At 34.3% G+C, this 18054-nt stretch overlaps 1 protein-coding gene across 2 annotated transcripts; it reads right to left on the reverse strand.

Annotated features, from left to right (window-relative positions):
• Window positions 1-637: 637 nt before the first annotated feature.
• On the reverse strand, window positions 638-12369 carry LOC143532155 (phototropin-2-like). 2 transcript variants are annotated; one of them, XM_077027285.1, is made up of 24 exons: window positions 12250-12351; window positions 9918-10367; window positions 8903-9085; window positions 8734-8825; window positions 8359-8560; window positions 7698-7902; window positions 6893-6963; window positions 6694-6800; window positions 6574-6623; window positions 6386-6490; window positions 6225-6284; window positions 5754-5843; window positions 5587-5663; window positions 5240-5324; window positions 5081-5161; window positions 2999-3102; window positions 2865-2914; window positions 2675-2781; window positions 2456-2572; window positions 1662-1713; window positions 1461-1573; window positions 1207-1347; window positions 929-1041; window positions 638-855 (listed from the first exon to the last, which is right to left on the reverse strand). In XM_077027285.1, exons 2-23 carry the CDS (start codon window positions 10319-10321, stop codon window positions 931-933), a joined length of 2607 nt encoding a protein of 868 aa, XP_076883400.1. In that variant the 5' UTR covers window positions 10322-10367; window positions 12250-12351; the 3' UTR covers window positions 638-855; window positions 929-930. The 2 variants fall into 2 exon arrangements, with proteins under 2 accessions (XP_076883400.1, XP_076883399.1); XM_077027284.1 differs by having other exon boundaries at window positions 2456-2781; window positions 12250-12369.
• Window positions 12370-18054: the final 5685 nt, after the last annotated feature.

The raw sequence follows: 18054 nt of genomic DNA on the forward strand, positions 1-18054 counted from the left end.
CCAGTCCGTACGCTACTGGAGGATCTTTTGTACTATACCTGCCAAGGTATGGACAAAAGATCTGACCAAAGCAGCGACAGCTCACTGACAACAGTACGACGAGAAGCACGCTCTAGTACTTAATGTCACTATCAGCCGCTGCCTACTCACCAACCCCTGTCGTGGCACGTACATAGCCTGCAGTTGGTGGAAAAGGAATAGTACACAGCCGGCCATGTCACTATCAGCCGCTGCCTACCCACCAACCACCAGCATGGCACGTGCGTAGCCCACAGTTGGTATCAAAGGAATATTATACAGCTGGCTGTACCTGCTTGGACACCTACCTTCGGCTATAAATACTCCAACACCTTGGAACGGTATCATATCTTATTATCATATCTTCTCATATATCTGCTCTAGTCATTTCTCTTAATATACACTTATATTCAGAGCAATCTATCTAGTCTGATTCTCACGCCGGAGGGTGGTCACAAGGAGGTACCCCCCCTTCTCAGTGACGAGCTCACGGTGTCTGTTTTGCAGGTCATCAGAAGAACAACCATCTTTGCCGGACTTAACCCTCGTGGGAAACATCTATTTAACCCCCAGATTATCCGTAGTCTGCCCGGAGTCACTTAGTGTTTCTTCAATTTACTAACGCATATGTTGTTTTATGACAAGTAGTTACAAAAATTAAATAATTAATAGATCCCGGGCAAGAGTTGCAGCAGCTACCAAAAACAAACGCATGAAAGCCGGATAGCAGTAAGAATACATCAAACGTATGAGGCATGACATGTTCTTTGTACAAAATAATAATAACAGAAGCAGGATCAAGGATGTTTTCTTGTTTAGGATTTACATTCAACTTCCCTGCAACCAAAATTCCAAAAACTGTTAACGTATAAACGAGCTAACACGAAGCATATAACATGTGGAAACTAACCTCTAGAATATATCCAAAGAGTTATCCATCATGGAACCATCATCCCACTGTATATCTTTTGCGTTTGGATCCGCCTTTATTAACTCAAGAGGAGCATCCAATGGTGGCGGGCTCTGCATCGTCAATTACTATTGTAAGTATTCATTGTTAACAGTAAAGGTTTTTCTAGACAAGATTAGTGTCAATCATAATAATAAAAAATATATAAAAACATTTGCTGGTCAAAATGAATATTTTTGTAAAAAAAAAAAACTTAAAACAAAACCAATAGTGCATACCATGCAGCGGATCAAAGGCCAGTTTATTCCACGGAAAAATGCGTGCGCTTTTATCGCACTGGCACCACCACTTGATCCTAAACGAGCGGCAGGGTCTCGGTTCAACAATGCATGAATCAGCTGTCTTGCAGCAAGACTTACCTAAACACCCATCCATTGCACAAAATGTTGTTTAATAGATAATAAGGGAAAATTACCAAAAACAAAACTATTAATAAATTCATTCAGATATTTGAGAGGGTATCTTTAATTACCGGAATGCTACTTGGAAATGTTAGGTCTTTATGCAATATATTTGAAAATGTCTTCTGCCTATTCTTTCCTCTAAACGGTGTACGACCATAAAGCATCTCATATATCAAAATACCTGAAAGAAGATCATATTGAAAGAACTTAATAACCGAAACACAGCGAGGTTACTTGATATTACATGATCAGAATAACAACAAGCTTACCGACAGCCCACCAATCAATAGCACTCGTGTGCCCAGCTCCTGTTATAATTTCCTACAACGTTGTCATATACACAAATTAAGGTAAATTAGTATATCGTGACTCCAAACTCGCAATTTAACGAGTGAGACTTATAACTTTTACTTCCATTGCCAAGGGCAATCCTACTCACATAATCACCTAAAATTTACATAAGCTTGTAAACGAATCGAACCAACAATCAAACACAAACAGTTAAACAAACGAGATTTCTTGTTCGTGTTTGTTCGTTCAGAACATGAACATGTTTGTATTCGTTATAGTATAAACGAACGAACGTAACTGAACCTAGATGAACAGACGTAAACTAGCTAAAGCCAGTTAAAAGTTACGTGAAAAACAATATGTTAGGCCTAAAACTTATTAGAACTACACTAAGACGTTGTAATGGGCCAAAAAATTTTGAATGAATTATTAACGAACGTAAATGGTGGAAATTTAAAAGACTTAAACTAACGAACATAAATGTACGTAGCCGAATGAACATAAACAAATTTAAATGAACGAAAGTAAATGAACATTCAAGAAGAATGAGATATGTGTTCATGTCTGTTCATTTAACTAACTTAACAGAGTTTTTGTTCATGTTTGTTCTTTATTAAATAAACGAACTTCCCACCGAACAGTTCACAAACTACTCACCGAACGTTATGTTCGTTTGCATGTGTAGAATCACACTGGATATACATTGTCCGTACACATTGTTAAAATTGTTAGTTTTCAATTATTCTATAGCCAAATAATCTTTTAAACATACCGGGGCAATGTATTCTTCGGTCCCAACAAATGAATTTGATTGTGTAGACGGTTCAGCAAAAAGTGTGGGTGGGGGTTGGGTTCTAGATCTTCGTTTAGGCCGAGGATGTTTTATGACCTGCAAAATTATAACAATCGAGAATCTGTTATGAAACGAGCCAACCTCACATAGAAAAAAAATAATGTGTGGCTTTTCAATATCAAATAAATAAAGACATACTTGAGGTTTACACTGAGTCCTAAATGATAGATCAAAGTCGCTCAATACAACATGGCCATCGGATTGAAGTAATATGTTTTCCGGTTTCAAGTCCCTATAGATGATACCTGCAAGGACAAGATGTTATGATAATAACAATATGATATGATGAGTTAACCTCATGTTTGACATTAAAATTTACTAGAGATACCTAAACAATGGAGATACTCTAAGCCGATTACAACCTCAGCTGCATAGAACCTGCATACAAGTATATATTTTTATCATTAGCAAAATTTTTAAGTATTTATTACTAGCAAGTACAAAGGTTGCTGTAAAAAGTACCTTGCCGAGTCTTCGTTGACTAACTTAAGAGGTTGTTTGTCAAGCAGAGCAAATAACTCCCCTCCGGGGCAAAAGTCTGTTATCAAGCAGACATGTGTTGGAGTCTGAGGATACAAAGGCACATTAGTATAGTTGTAGCAGTCCAGTCTAAATGAAAAACTAATTACATAAAAGGAAAATTACCAAAATAGTCAACTTTGACCAGATTTTGTAAAAAAATATACACTGAAATTTAGGCTACACTTTTATAGTCGTCCTCAGTTTAAACCAATCAGAAATATGCCATATCAGCCAAGTCGGCTAACGCTTAGCCGACGCTTTTTGGCACTGAAACCCATGAAAAGGAAAACGGGTCCTAAACTCCCACCTTAGCCGATGTGGTGCAATCCGATTGGACTAAAACATTATTGACTATGAAAGTGTAGGCTACATTTCGATGACTGTTTTTTGCAAATTTTTGGTCAAACTTGACTATTTTGGTAATTTTCACTTGCATAAAACATCATTTTTATAAAAGGATTGATATTATTAAAAACCAACATACTTTTTTACATTATTATAATCGAAGTCCTTGACTTGTTCTAAAATGCATGTATTCATGAAACCAATGGTAAATCCTCGCTAGCAGCACACTCGTCACATATTTAGAGTTTATGTAAATGGTTTTCTTCTTCCTTTTTTTATGTTAATGTCATGTAAATTTTTTTGTTGACGTGAAACACTGCCTCGTCAATTTTAGAATCTTAATGTACAACAGTATAGCATATTATATGCTCAAAAAGATTATCCACATCATCAAATTTGAGTGATTTAAGTTATTATTTTAAGAGTTAAGTGTTATTTTAGTACATGTGGTTTTATCAACTACGCAACTTTAGTACTTTTTTTGAATTTTTCGCAACTGGTTACTCCAGGTTTCAAAAACTGGTCATTTTAGTACTTTTTTGTAACCCCGTTTAACTTGTCCGTTAAGTCAAGAGTAAACTAATAACTTTGTTATTTTTCTTATTTTTTATTTTCTTTTAATCGATTTAACTTTCTCCTCTCTTTCTATATTCTCTTTCTCTCTCTATACACCTATACACACCAACACCACAAGACCCATCTTCTTTCTTCTTTCTCTCTGGTGAACTGCCACCAGTAAACCACCGATGCACCACGCCGCAATAACCACCACAACCACCGCCGCCGCCACAAAACCATGCCGCCACCACAACCGCCGGCAAGCCCGACACCACCACACCCCTCCCATCTCAAATCCGACACAACCAAACTCGGCCACCACGACATCCCTCCCATTCTCTTCGTCTTCCCCATATTTGGAAGAACCCAACTACAGTTCTTCATCCAAAGCCATTGATTTGGGTGGAGTTTTGATGTTTTTTTAGTGTTCTTGGAGATTTAACAGGATTGTAAGAGTTTTGAATTTTTTTCTCACCGGGTAAGTCAAATTATGATCCGGTTATGTCAGATTTGAGAACACAAATCGGAGCTTAGGATTACAGGTTTTCAGTGGATCTAAATCCGTTCATCGACGGCCTTTAGGGATGGGGGGAGGTGGTGACCGGTAAACGGCCTTTAGGATTACATATTTAGATTTATTGTATGAAGATTCGAAGGGAAGGGGTTAGTTAGGTGATTAAAGGAAAAAAGAAAAATAAATAAAAAAGAAAATTACCAATTTACCCATGACTTAACGGTGTAAAACAGACAGGGTTACGAAAAAGTACTAGAATGGCCAGTTTTTGAAACCTGGAGTAGCCAGTTGCGAAAAATTTAAAAAAAGTTTAAAAAAATTGCATAGTTGATAAAACCACAGATACTAAAATGACACTTAACTCTTATTTTTCTTTTACAGGGTCATGTACTTTAGGCAAATTTAGGGACTTTAATATAACAAAACTAGATTGAGATACTTTTTTGTAATATGATAAATTAAGTTGGTTTTTCGGTAAAATGATAAATCCCGAGAAAAATAATATTATTTCAGAAATTCCTCAGTAGATTTTATAAATGCTGATGTTGAGTTGTCATATTCATATATCTTTTACTAAGAACTAGAAATAAGCCAATATATGAGACCTGAAAAGATGTGTATAGCGTCGGAAGGAAAGGATGATCCAGTAGCGCAATTATCTCTCTTTCGATGCAAGCTCGATGAACCTGCCATTTGCATGACAATTTATAATTATAATTACCATTATACTAAAAATAAAAAAAAATGGCCAGTGATGAACATACCTTGTTGCGGTTTAACATTACTGATTTATCCATTGCCTTCATGGCAAAAAGTTCACCGGTGCCTTTTAGTTCAACCAAATGGACACTGCAACCAACATAATGAGTGATCAACAACTAAACATACTCTAGAACTATTGCTTTAATAAGATATAATTAATTAGGGATGAAATTAATCTTATCCGATAAATAAGTAATTGGTTGCGCCACATGTTACAGTTTAGTGAGCCTAAGATTTTTTTTCCCACTTCTCTTAGTAAATAAATTGATTATACTATGAAGATCAATATGAACATTATCTGAAAGCGTAAATAAATGAAAACTTGAAATGAAATCATAAAAATCAATACCTGCCAGTATCTCCACTTCCCAAAGGCCTAATAGGCTTAAAATGATCAAGTCCGATTACTTCACCACTTGCAGTGATCTGCAAAGATAATGTGAATGATCTAACGTCATATAAGTATATAAAACTTATGAACACTGAAAGTGCATAAAATAATCAAAGAACCGTTACCTTTTGTATTGCTTTCCAAGATGAATTATACTTCTTGTGAGGCATAGGAAACACCGGTCGCGAGTGGATAGCCCACAAGTCCTCTGGCCTCTGAAGTGGGACGAAAAACATAACTCAAAAGTGTGCATTAAACTAACGACATGAAACGTACTATATTTGAGGTTTATAAACATTAGTTTGAGCTACAACGGTATAAATAAAGTAATAAACAAACAGCAGGAATTATCAAGTACAACACCAAGGAAAGACGAGTATTATTTGACCAAGTTTGAATTTGCTGGAAAATCAACTTTTGGGTTAGAATTGTAAGTACTAGAAAGTGTCACAGTTTAAGTCAATTATGTAAACATGTATAGTTTGTAACTGATCAAAATTATTTAATTAGTAATTAGCGAACCGAGCCCGAGCTACGACTCACAAGCCGAGCTCAAACTATCAAACAAAGAACTCAAGCCTAGTCAAGTACCTTACCAAGTTGGCATCAGGAAGTTCTCGAACAGCTTCGTTAACATTTTCTGCAGTAGCTTTGACCTGGTCAGCAAGATGAAAACCTTAATAAATCAAATAATATTAAGGTGTATGTATAACTTGTTGCTAATAAACTATAATGAAAAAAAAGAAAGTATATATACCAACTTAGCACTTTGTTTCTCTGTGCTGTCTGAAAGGCGATTCTTTAATGGTTCCACGTTACCACTTCCATCTAGTTGGACACCGATAAAGTATTGAAGTTCTCCCTGATGTTAAAAACACTATATGTTTATACATATTTAAAGATAATCCAACATTATATGGGAGTACATAAATTATTGTTCTATACCTTTTGGTCGCGCATAGGTTGCAAGTGAAATAAATTCCAGAATTTCTTTCCTGTTACACATTTCATATGTCAGTCACATGAACCCAAACAATGATTTCAGAAATATGAAATTAAGCTCACCACTTTTTGTATAGTTAATTAACTGCACGGTGATTTCTCTTTGTTCTCTGATAGCAGCTCGTATTTTATCAACAGTCCCTTGATCCGTTTCGGGTCCTTGTAGAAATCTATACAAAGTAAATTATGATGGCTACAATTTATGCTACGCAAATAAACTTCATATAAAAAAATATATGTATAGAAAATGAAAGTTTCGTACCGACAGTTTCTGCCCAAAATTTCCTCACGTGTAAACTCTGTCAACTCAAGAAAGCTATCTGATGCAAAAATCTGCATATCAACAAGGATAGTAATTTTTAACATTATTATTATATGGTGTATAGATCATACAAGTGCAAAGTAAGAACTACTACTAGTGAGTAGTGACAAGACATGCAGGTTGTATAAAAGGTCAAAACAAGTAACTTATGGCTTGAACCAAAATTTTCCTTCTATACATCTTTTTAAAGTTATAAACTGACTAAATAAAAATAATAAAATGTTACGATAAGTCAAAATCTTTAATTACAGTGGTAATGTATGGAAACTATATGGAATAGAAATACACTTTGGATGACTTTTATACCGTCCGACTCATTCTGCCAATTGGCACGTTCCCTTTTTGAAAAAAATATTTTTATTTGACCTCGTTAAGATATAAAATAGGAGAAATCACCAAAATGACCATTTTGACCATAAAAACAATAAATTTGCCTTTGACTTTTTCATTTTACAAAAATATCATTTGACATTTCTGATTTAGTTAAAAACTTATTTCACCCAAGAAAAAGCTTCCACTTGGCAGTTAGCAGACCCTGCTGCACCGGCACGGCAGATTTTCTTCTAGCGCAGAATGGGTCGGTTGTGCCAAGGGACGCTTGATAAACACCGGTTGATTTGAAAACTTTTAAAAGTCAAAAGGATATTTTGTTGAATTTATTGGTCAAACTGGTGATTTTCTCTTAAAAAATAAACCAAACGGGCAATTCCTAAGTAAACAACAGAAAACAAGTATATGTTCTTACAATGGGGTTATCTGGGAGCCTAGGATCTGTTATAACAAAGTTCTTTTCGATACGCTCAAGTGTAGTGGCTAAGTCTATTCCCTGGCGCATGTCCCTCACTCTTTGTGCACGGTCCCAGCTGTCTGTGCGACTTATATCTTTTGTCATTAACTCCTCCGGCTCAATACTAGGTTGACGCTCATGGGTCGAAGTCCTTCCTTTCGACCTGTGCGAACATGTTATAAATAAATCATTATGGTGTTTGGATAAAATTGTATCAACAACAACAACAACAACAACAATAATAATAATAATATGAGATGTTTGAAGGAGCAATTTCATATATACCCCTGCAAACTTGGAAATATCATATAACTTTATTTTTTTTATTAACCTATTTTTAGCTAAAAGAGAACTTTGACCCATTTTTTTACTAAACTTTGAAATTTCATATATGTTCATCTTGCTTATTGACAATGTTAATAAAAAATAGGGCTGAAACATACATAATGGAAAAAGGTACAATGGTCATTAAGTAAAAATTAATTTAAGTTGGGTATATATATGATATTTTTAGTTTTGGTCAGGTATATATTGAAATTAATCCGTGTTTAAATAGTGATCATTGTGACCTGAAAGTCACAATAAGACATGTGACATGAGTAGATAAGTAAGCACTCACCCGACTAAAGAATTACGAGTTGATTTCCGGTTATCGCCTTTAGGATCAAAGAGGGGTGTTTCTTGTCCAGGTGTACTTAGACTCGTTTTTTCATTGATATTCTCTTGTATTTCTGTTTTACTAGAATTGATTTGAGAGCGAGGACGCTCAACTGTCTGTACAACCTCCACTATGGAACCGAGCGCGGTCTCCTTCTGACGAGCTGGTCAAGGTCAAAACACAAAACTTATTTAAAAAAAATGTTTTGTATTCATAGTTATACTTTATGTTATCTGGATTACTATACTGCACTGCACATGTTAAAAAAGCTATGAGTGGGATCATACGCGTTTGTATTTTGCGTATACATAGAAAATGCAACATGGGTCTACTTACCATCATAGCGAATTAGTGACTTTGGCAATCCATTTGGTCTCAACTCCTTTTCATTCACACCTTCTGTGTATTTGCTGACTTCAACTTGCATTCTGTGCAATCAAAGCAATACACAATTTACTCACAAATATAGTAAAAGAAAAGAAGATAAAATAGAATTCATTTTTACCCAATGAACTTGATGGTTTTTCCATTCTCATCTTTGATAGGAGTGACAGTGAGTAGATTCCAGAAAGGTGTTCCATCTTTCTTGTAGTTATAGAGCCTGCCACAATAACTTGTTCCTGTTTTCACTGCATGTCTTATCTTATCCACCTCCTTCTGGTCTGTATCTTTCCCCTGCAGAAACCGGCTGCACTAACACCTTTCTTTCAGAATTTGCATATATATTTTTTCTTGTCTTTTAACATTTGTTTGGGTTTGAAAATTTTCGGTTGAAAAATATTGCCATTTGATTGAGCGTAAATAATAATTTTGTTAGTCGATAATTAGGCGCGCATCATGCATTTTGCCTAAAATATTGTTGCTACAGTATATATTAAACTGTTCAACACGTGTCGTCCGTGTGGAATCCGCTATCTCAAATAGCGGATTACACAAAGTCCTTTTACCGACATTTACCATCTGCAAACTCTGTGTAATCCGCTATTTGAGATAGCGAATTCCACATGGACGACACCTGTTGAACAACTGGCTGACGTGGACAACCACATGGAATGTATGCTAACGTGTACTGGTAATCCGCTATCTGAGATATCAAATTACCTAAAACCACTTAAATTCTAGTCAACTATCTAAAACCGCCTTTTTTTTCTTTAAATCACCTAATCCAGCAAAAAATTCATAATTAGGTGCGTATCGTGCATTTTGGCTAAAATATTGTTGCTACACTGTATATTAAATTATTATAAATTACTTAAAATTAAGTCAAAGGAAATATGAAAATCTAAAATTTCGGTTTGGTTTGGTTTGGGTTTTTTTGTTTTAATTACACTCAAAAACTGAAACCGAACCGAAAGTTGGTTTTTATAAAATATAAAACTACCGTCAGTTTTTGTTTCAGTTTGGTAATTTCAGTTTAAGATCGGTTTTTTCAATTTCATGCACAACCCTAAACTGTGATTGTTAACATTGCTCCAAAGACGTATTTGTTACTGTTGTTGTGATTATAAAAACAAACTTACCAATTTCTGCCAATGACTTCTTTAGAAGAATAGCCAGTCATTGTAAAGAAGCCACTACTAGCATACATAATGGGACAGTCTGGCTTTGTGGCATCAGAAACCACAAATGTCTGCTGAAGAGTTGCAAGAGCATCTTTCAACTCTTGTGAAACCCGCGGCTGATTCGATGAGAAAGAATCCCCGTGGGAGGACCTCCATGATGCCGATGAGGTCCTTAGGCTTGACTCCTCGTCCGCGATTAAACTAGCTACAATGCCCCCTCCTGGCCATTCGGCCGTTCGCTCAGCTATTGTCTCCATGTCCTCTTCAGGTGGAGTGATTCTGGCTATCGGAGGCTTAGGATCCTTGTCGAACGCCATCCATTTGTTGTCGGTTTTTGTTGTTCTTGATTCAGCATTCGCCATTTCTATTTGTTGTAGATTTTAAGCTTCAGTGAACTGAACTCGCCACCTATATATATATATACATGCATGGTTTAGATAAAAATAAAAATAAAGATGTACGTTAATGATTATGAAGTTGGTAACTATCAAATGATGGTTTTGTTGTTTCTATTAAAAGGTTGAGGTTAAAGAGAGACACAAAGTTTGGTGAGGATATTTGCATGATATGTTGTTTATATCAATGGAGGAGAAATTAGATATAACTTTTAATGGTGTTTTTCAAAATTAGACAGATTATATATGAGAGGGTGAAGTGAATTAATTACTTCCTTACTAACAAACAAATGATTTTTAAGAATTATTACCAAATATCCCATATTATATGTTTTTTCTCAAAAAAAGAAAAAAAACATTGAGACAAGTAATTGAGATACGTGTTTGGAGTCCGTGCTTTTAAAACATAAAATTATGGCAAATTAACTGGAGATATATAATCTAAAAATTTTGGTATTGGCTCTCACCTTCAAAAATTGTTATCAACGGTTTAACCTTTTGTCTATTTTTCTGTCAATGGACCTTCGTTAAAAAAACACTTAACATCGTTAAATATTTTTCCTAATTTCAAACCGATGTAAGTTTTTAGGTTTTTATCGAAAGAAAGACACGAATCCACTAACGTAAAACGCATCTCGAAACGATGATTCAAGTTGCTTGATTTTTGTAGTTGGAAATTCAAACAACCGAATTGAAACATTGTTTCGTCATTTGAATCATTGTTTCGAGATAAGTTTTACATCAATCGACCCGTATCCTTCTTCCGATCAAAAACCCAACGACATTGGTTTGAAATTCGGAAAAAAAACTTAACGATGTTAAGTGGATTTTAACGCAGGTCCACTGAGAGAAAATAGTTGAAATGTTAGATTTTTAAAATTGAGATTATTATCAATAATACACAAAATGTGAGATTAATATTGATTTTGGTTTCCAGTTTGATTAAATTAAAGATAAAATCTCTCTTATTTGGACGTAATGATGTAAAACATAATTTTGAAAGCTAAATAGTTCTAAAACGTAGTATTAACCAATAAATATTGATTTTGGTTTCGTGAATTATGGAAGAGTGTAAAACAAAATATAAAATTCCACATTCACATCAAAGAATGAGTCTCATCTTCCATTTTTTTTATTATAATATACCAACCATAAACAAACAATAATAGAACATCTCACGTTCACGTTAAAGAATGAATTTATTTTATGATTAAATATATGAACCATCAACAAACAATAATATAAAACCCCACATTCAAATAATTTTATTTGAATGTGGGGTTTTATATTATTGTTTGTTGATGGTTCATATATTTAATTATAAAATAATTAAGAATCAAACCACATCTAATACTTGAATCATATTTTAAAAGACTAGCATTCTCATATAAAGTTAGAATGTCGTTTGTTAAATTTCTAATTATTTCGAGACTTCATGTCTAATTTTCTATATAAATCCCATCTTCACAATTTGATAAACGAATTTAAAGTTTTTCATCTTAATTAACATTTAATTTTAGAGACTCGCTTTTCAACTCATATTTATATTAACTCACCATTTATTGTGTACGAACATACAATAAAAAAATAATAAAAAGAATAATAAATTTTAGTTAATAAAATGTGTATAGAGATGAAGAATTAGATATAAGAGGTTTTTAAGAGAAGAAAAAGAAAGGTAAAAATTAATATAGTGAATTTACTTTCTATCCATATACGACACTGGTAAAAAAACAAAAAAAATAATACTAAAAAAAGGTGTGGGTTACATATGTATTAATTCTGCCTTTCTATATATATTTGTAACATGACACATTAACACAAACAATAACACCTATAGAAAAGTGATATATACATGTATATAAAAAAGGGTTTTGTAAAGTAGTAGCATATACCTGTGGCATGATGCAATAAAATGCAAAGTGAGAGATGAATATCAGGAGATGTATTGTACTATACTGCAAACAACAGCATACAGTTGTGTGAAGTTGAAAGAGATTTGTTTGGTCCAGAAATGGATGAGAGATGTTTATGTGGTGAGATTTTTGGTTGGTTGGTTGGTTGGAAAGATAACGTTCATCAGTTAATATCTACACGTGGCCTAAGCATGCCCAATACTTGGATACCCCCATACGGCTCAAACCATGCCACGAACACTTCTTCAATAATTTATTTATTTTTATCACATCATACAACTTAAGACTTGTTATATAGGATTGGATAATAATTTGATTAACAACGTTAAATAGGTTTTGTTTTTAAGTACTTTTAAAGCCACTAACACGTTTTTTCTATGGGTCAAGCTAAACGTACCTCTCTCCCTTGCTAACCATACACCCCCCTAAACTTTTATTTCCCCTTAACATTTGTAATTTACATTATAGTCCCTCTTATTTTATTTTATAATTCTCTCAAAATATCAAATAAAAAACTATTAAGTTTTTATTTTTCTTTTACAATTTTTTTATATATTTTTGTTATTGATTTTATTATTTTATTTTATTTCATTAAGATCTTATTAAAAGTTTGTTTATTCTTTTTACATGTGTTAAAAAGTTTTGTATGTTTTCTCTAGCTAGTTTTTTATTTTATTATTTATAAAATGTATTCAAAACAATTTGATTTTTTTGTTAGGTTTAGATACATGAGTTAATGTGACTTGAGAAAAGAGCCAAATTTGTTTATCAAGTTGTATGTTATTTAAACTTTTTATTTATAAAAACTAATATGATTTTTTTTAAAAGAATGTAAACTCTCTTAATTAAAAAAACACTCTTCAAAAAGATTAAAACAAGTATAGAAAAAAATTAAACAAGAAAAACAATGTTTATTAGATAAGAAAAAAAACGTTTTTCTAAGTAAGAAAAAATACATTTTTATTATAGGCTTTTAAATATACATAGAAAAAAAAGTTGTTAAATAAAAACAGAATAAAAATGCTTTTATAAAAATAATAATGATAATAAAAGATAACAAAATGACAAAAAAAAACAACGAAAATGTCTAAATCATATTAATGTAAAACCTAAGGGAAGGGTATGTTTAGTAAAAATGGATAAGGTGAGGTACATTTAGCAGCACATTTTTTCTATTTATAAACAGTTTCATTACTGTGACTTTGTTTTTTTTTTCCATTTTTAAAAGCCAAATTTTATAAAAAAAATGAAAAAGGTAATTTTGATATCATTCACCAACTTGTCAATCCTAATTGCCTTATTTTTAAAATTTTTATCATTTCTTGTTTTCAATATAAGCCAAACATTCCTCTTTGTTGCTCTTATGCATATTTGGATACTCAATCACTTCCCTCACCGATTTAAGTTTGTGTTGATACTAGCAACTTTACAGGTTATGCATAATATATCAAACTCATTTAGCTGACAATGAACGATGAGATGCCCTAATGATTCAACATGCATATTACACAACACACATGAATCATCTCCAAAATATGTTTCCCTCGCCATTAACACTTGCTTTATGGTTATACGATCAACAATAGTCTCCGCATAAATCAATTTACCTTAATCGAGATCCAATTTACATAAAACTTCCCATCCACAACTTGATGATCACGGTTATCTAATTCCCACTTCAAGTTTTTTTTTTTTTTTTACTAAAAGTACTTTTATAGACCCGTTTGCTTCTTTCCATAACCATCTATTCTAGTCAGATTTGAAATTTACCTTAGAGACTAAAGATAAATAAGCCTCTAATTCATCCTTAGCTATGATTGTGCTTGGTTTCCTACCCCAAAGCCAGTTCCATACCACTTTATCATTAACCCAGCAATAAGAGTCGTTTACCATGATATCTTTCTATCTATCTAACGCAAACAACATCAGAAACATGGTTTTTAACAGATGGCCTCCAAACCATACATCAAGCCAAAATTGCATTTTATCTCCCATTTCCAATTGAACCGGTAACCACTCCAACATCTTGAGATCCAAAAAAAATTTTCATGTTCTAGCTTTCCAACCCATTTCCACGTGACTCATAAGGATTTTTCTGAACCGTAATCATGTCCCATGGTCAAGGACTTATCCTCCGTCTTTTATTACTGCATACCAAATTGTACCTAAAATTGTTTCTGCTAATCTTAATACTTAGTAAATAAACATTGTGTTTTTATTCCAAGGAACTCGATCATAACACTTGAAATACACAATAATCATGGGTGCTAATATATTATATAAGATTCACCGGTTCAACTTTACTCAATTTTGATCATTTTTCAGTTAAATTGAATCAAAATCAAAATGGTTAAAACTGAACCAAAAACATAAATTGAATATGAATTGATTTCCATTAAAACTAAATATGAACAAGACAAGCGTTATTAATTTGGTTATCTATTTGTATTGTAGTTTTATAAACAAGAAAATAGCTTAATAAATACATGTATTGTGTTTTTTCATCGTTACAACGAATTTAAATTTTTTGAATAAAAACCGAACCAAATTGAATAATTATTTTAATTTAATAAAAACATAAACGAAACCAAATATGTTGTATTCCGTTTAAACAACATAAGTAAATTATGGTTTTTGACTTGATCAGTTTTTAATTGAATACTCAAATCCCTTTGAATAATCACCATATAGTATAAACCAATGAACATAATAAAAGTATAGTATAGAAAATTTAGGAAGATATGACCGTGTAAGAAAACATATTATATATATATTTAAAATGCAAATGTCGTCGGTGTAGTCATAAAAGTAGTTACTGTATCTTAGAATTACAACTTTTTGTGCTGCTGGTACAACATGTATGTGCAGCAGAATCGTATCTTCTCCTTCAGGTAAACGTGTAGTTTCCTGGCTTATCATCTGACTTTTCTATTCATCATCACTGTCTCCTTCCTCCATTGAAGCTCTCAACATCTCATTGATATGGTTTCTAATTCATCGATTTACCTGGTCTAATACCTGTTTCTGTCGTCTGCCAAAAGAATCAGATTTCATCATTCTATGATATCTTCTTCCTCGCAGAAGTTTGTGCCCTGACGACAAACCCTAATAGAGAAAGAAAAGGTAATCACAGAGTATCAGACGAATCACGACGGTGACCTAAATTTTGTCGCAACATAGGTTTGCGATTTTGACGATCATTGCCGACAGGTATTGATGATGTAATCAGATTTTCATATTATTATTATTATTATTATTTTTGCAATTTCTGTTGTTTACATCATATAATTTTCAGTTTGATGGAGGCCAATTAGGACAAGATTATTTTCAATTTCCAAAAAGAACTCTTCCGCATCCATCACTGTTCCTAATTGAAGGTAAGCATAATTTGCTTTGACCAGCTTAAGGTGCATAATTATAATAGGCTTTTTGTAACTAATGATTTTATTTGGGGTTTTTAATAGTATCATTGCTTGTTTTGTTAGGAACGCTATATCAACTGCTACTTTAGGGTTTTGACTTTCGCAAGGCAACTCGAATTGGAGATAAATATTGTTTAAATCATTTCCAAGGGATGCAATTACATGGGTATGATATATCATTTTACATGCATGAGTTTTATGTGGTATTATTCAGATGATAATCGAGCCATCTGGAGAAGAATATGATTTAATGGTGATGACTTAATTGACCCTAAATATTTTTATACATAATTTGTTGTCCCTTATGTTGTTACTTATTAGATTAATTAGATCTACATTGTTTTTAGGTACTTAATTTCATTGGGTTGCACGGTGCTCATGAAAATAGCTAAACCCCTCTGTAAGTCATCACCTTCAGTTGACTTTATTAATCATGGATAACGTTATGACCTGTTGACTTCGCAGATCATGACCAAATCTGCAGATTTAATGAAATCGGATGGAAAACAAAGGGTCCTCCTAACCACACCTCACACCCCACAAGACGCCGCGTTTAGCCCTTACCGTGGCGGTTTATTCGACGTGACTGATTTGACGACGTCTATAGATGATTTGATTGGCGAAGTCTGTCGTTGTCCACAAATACGCCGCGTTTAGACCTTAACGGTGCGTTTACACCCCTCAATTATTTAGGTTGATTCCCAGACTTGTGGTGGTATACATTAGTATGCAAACATAAATTTTGGATACATTACATACAAAGTGTCCAAATTCCCAACTCAAGAAAATGTCTTGGATGTTTGACGGTTATTTTCCGAGCCCGCTGAGGACAAACGACGAGGCAAGTATTCCGGATTTGAATCTTGCGCCGCCGGGGTTTGTAGATTATGACGAGGGGCGGCGTTACCAAATTTGAACCAGGTATCGTCACATGTTTATTTGGGTTACCCGTCGTCATTAATTTCTGAAATTAGATTTGTTAACAATATATTTTGTTAGGAATATTCTGTGCACGAGCAACCGGATTGGTATTTGGCGCCTAGCAGCAGTTCGTACCTGTCACAGCCTGAACATGATTACGGTCAGCCGTCATACCATATATCAGGAGACCCGCATTACGTTGCCCAGCCTTCGTACCATTTTAATACCGAGGAGCCGTATTCATGTAGTCAACGTTCGTACCCATTACCAGTAGGTGATGCGTATCGGTCACAACCAGAACCAGACCATATTCTTGAAACCCCCCACGAGAATGTTGATGAAGATTACGGCAAACATAATTCTGACGACGATGGTGATAATTACATTCGCGAGGCTAGGGTCTCATATAAAACGGATAGCGTACGAGCCAATTTGTTTTATTTAATAAAAATATTTTTGTAATTAGTAGTTGGCTTGAACTTGTTTTAAATTTGACGTTAATACTGTTTCAGTTATTTTCTTCCCGTGAGGAGCTGGAGGAGTGGGCGAAGAAAAGAGGTCGGGAGCATGGGTGTGTTGTTGTTGTCTAGCGGTCTAGGCCAAGAGCCGTGGATCTTGGATGCAATCGCGGCGGCGAACCAAAACTCACCGCCACAATTAGGCGTACAAGCAGTATAAAGAAGGGCTGTCCATTTAAGCTAAAAGGAAGGCACAACCGTGTTGGTAATTTTTGGAAGCTTGAGGTCGTAAACGAGACGCACAACCACGACCCGTTCGTCTTTAAGGAGGGTCACGCGTATCTAAGGAGAATGACCGGCGAGATGGTTGATATGGTTGCGAGGTTACACGCGGATGGCTTGAAGACATCAAAAATAGGTCCACTGTTACGCAGATAGTTTCCCGAAGCCTGCGTTATTGACAAGGACATACACAATCTTATAGAGAGTTGGAGAAGAGAAAATACAGTTGGCGATACCCCAATGCAGGTTCACGTTTTTGAATTTGATTTGTTGCAATGGATGTTCAAAAAAATATATTAACGTCAAATAAAACCGGTTGCAGGTATTTGAAAGCTTCCTGATTAATAACGGGTTCGTTTATCACACAAGGGAGAACCCTGCCACAAACCGCGTAGAGGACGTATTCTTTTGTCATGACACGTCGCATAAAATGTGGCGTGCATTCCCCCATTTGCTGCTGATTGACACCACGTATAACACAAACATGTACAAGTGGCCGTTTGTTCAGTATATTGGCGTGACGTCGACGTCGAAGTCGTTCTGTATCGCGCACAGCGGTTCTATTTAGGGAACGCTAGACGGATTTCACATGGGCCCTCGAGCACCTGAAAGGTATGCTCGAGGATTCTATTGAGCCGCGCGTCATAGTCACCGACAGAGACTCGGCCCTGATGAATTCTTGTAAACAAGTATTCCCAAAT

This window comes from Bidens hawaiensis, unplaced genomic scaffold (assembly GCF_021521415.1).
Source record: "Bidens hawaiensis isolate Kalapana, Puna unplaced genomic scaffold, B.hawaiensis_p1.1 tig00009361_1, whole genome shotgun sequence".
Lineage (NCBI taxonomy): Eukaryota > Viridiplantae > Streptophyta > Magnoliopsida > Asterales > Asteraceae > Bidens > Bidens hawaiensis.

Bases quoted from the DNA above. Each gene is read 5' to 3' on its own strand.
- LOC143532155 (XM_077027284.1), bottom strand. From the start codon at position 10,321: ATGGCGAATGCTGAATCAAGAACAACAAAAACCGACAACAAATGGATG. The intron at 8,826-8,902 runs GTAAAAATGAAT...TTGATTGCACAG, and splicing joins AAAACCATCAAGTTCATTGG to AATGCAAGTTGAAGTCAGCA. The intron at 1,714-2,455 runs GTATGTTTAAAA...ACAACGTTGTAG, and splicing joins CCGAAGAATACATTGCCCCG to GAAATTATAACAGGAGCTGG.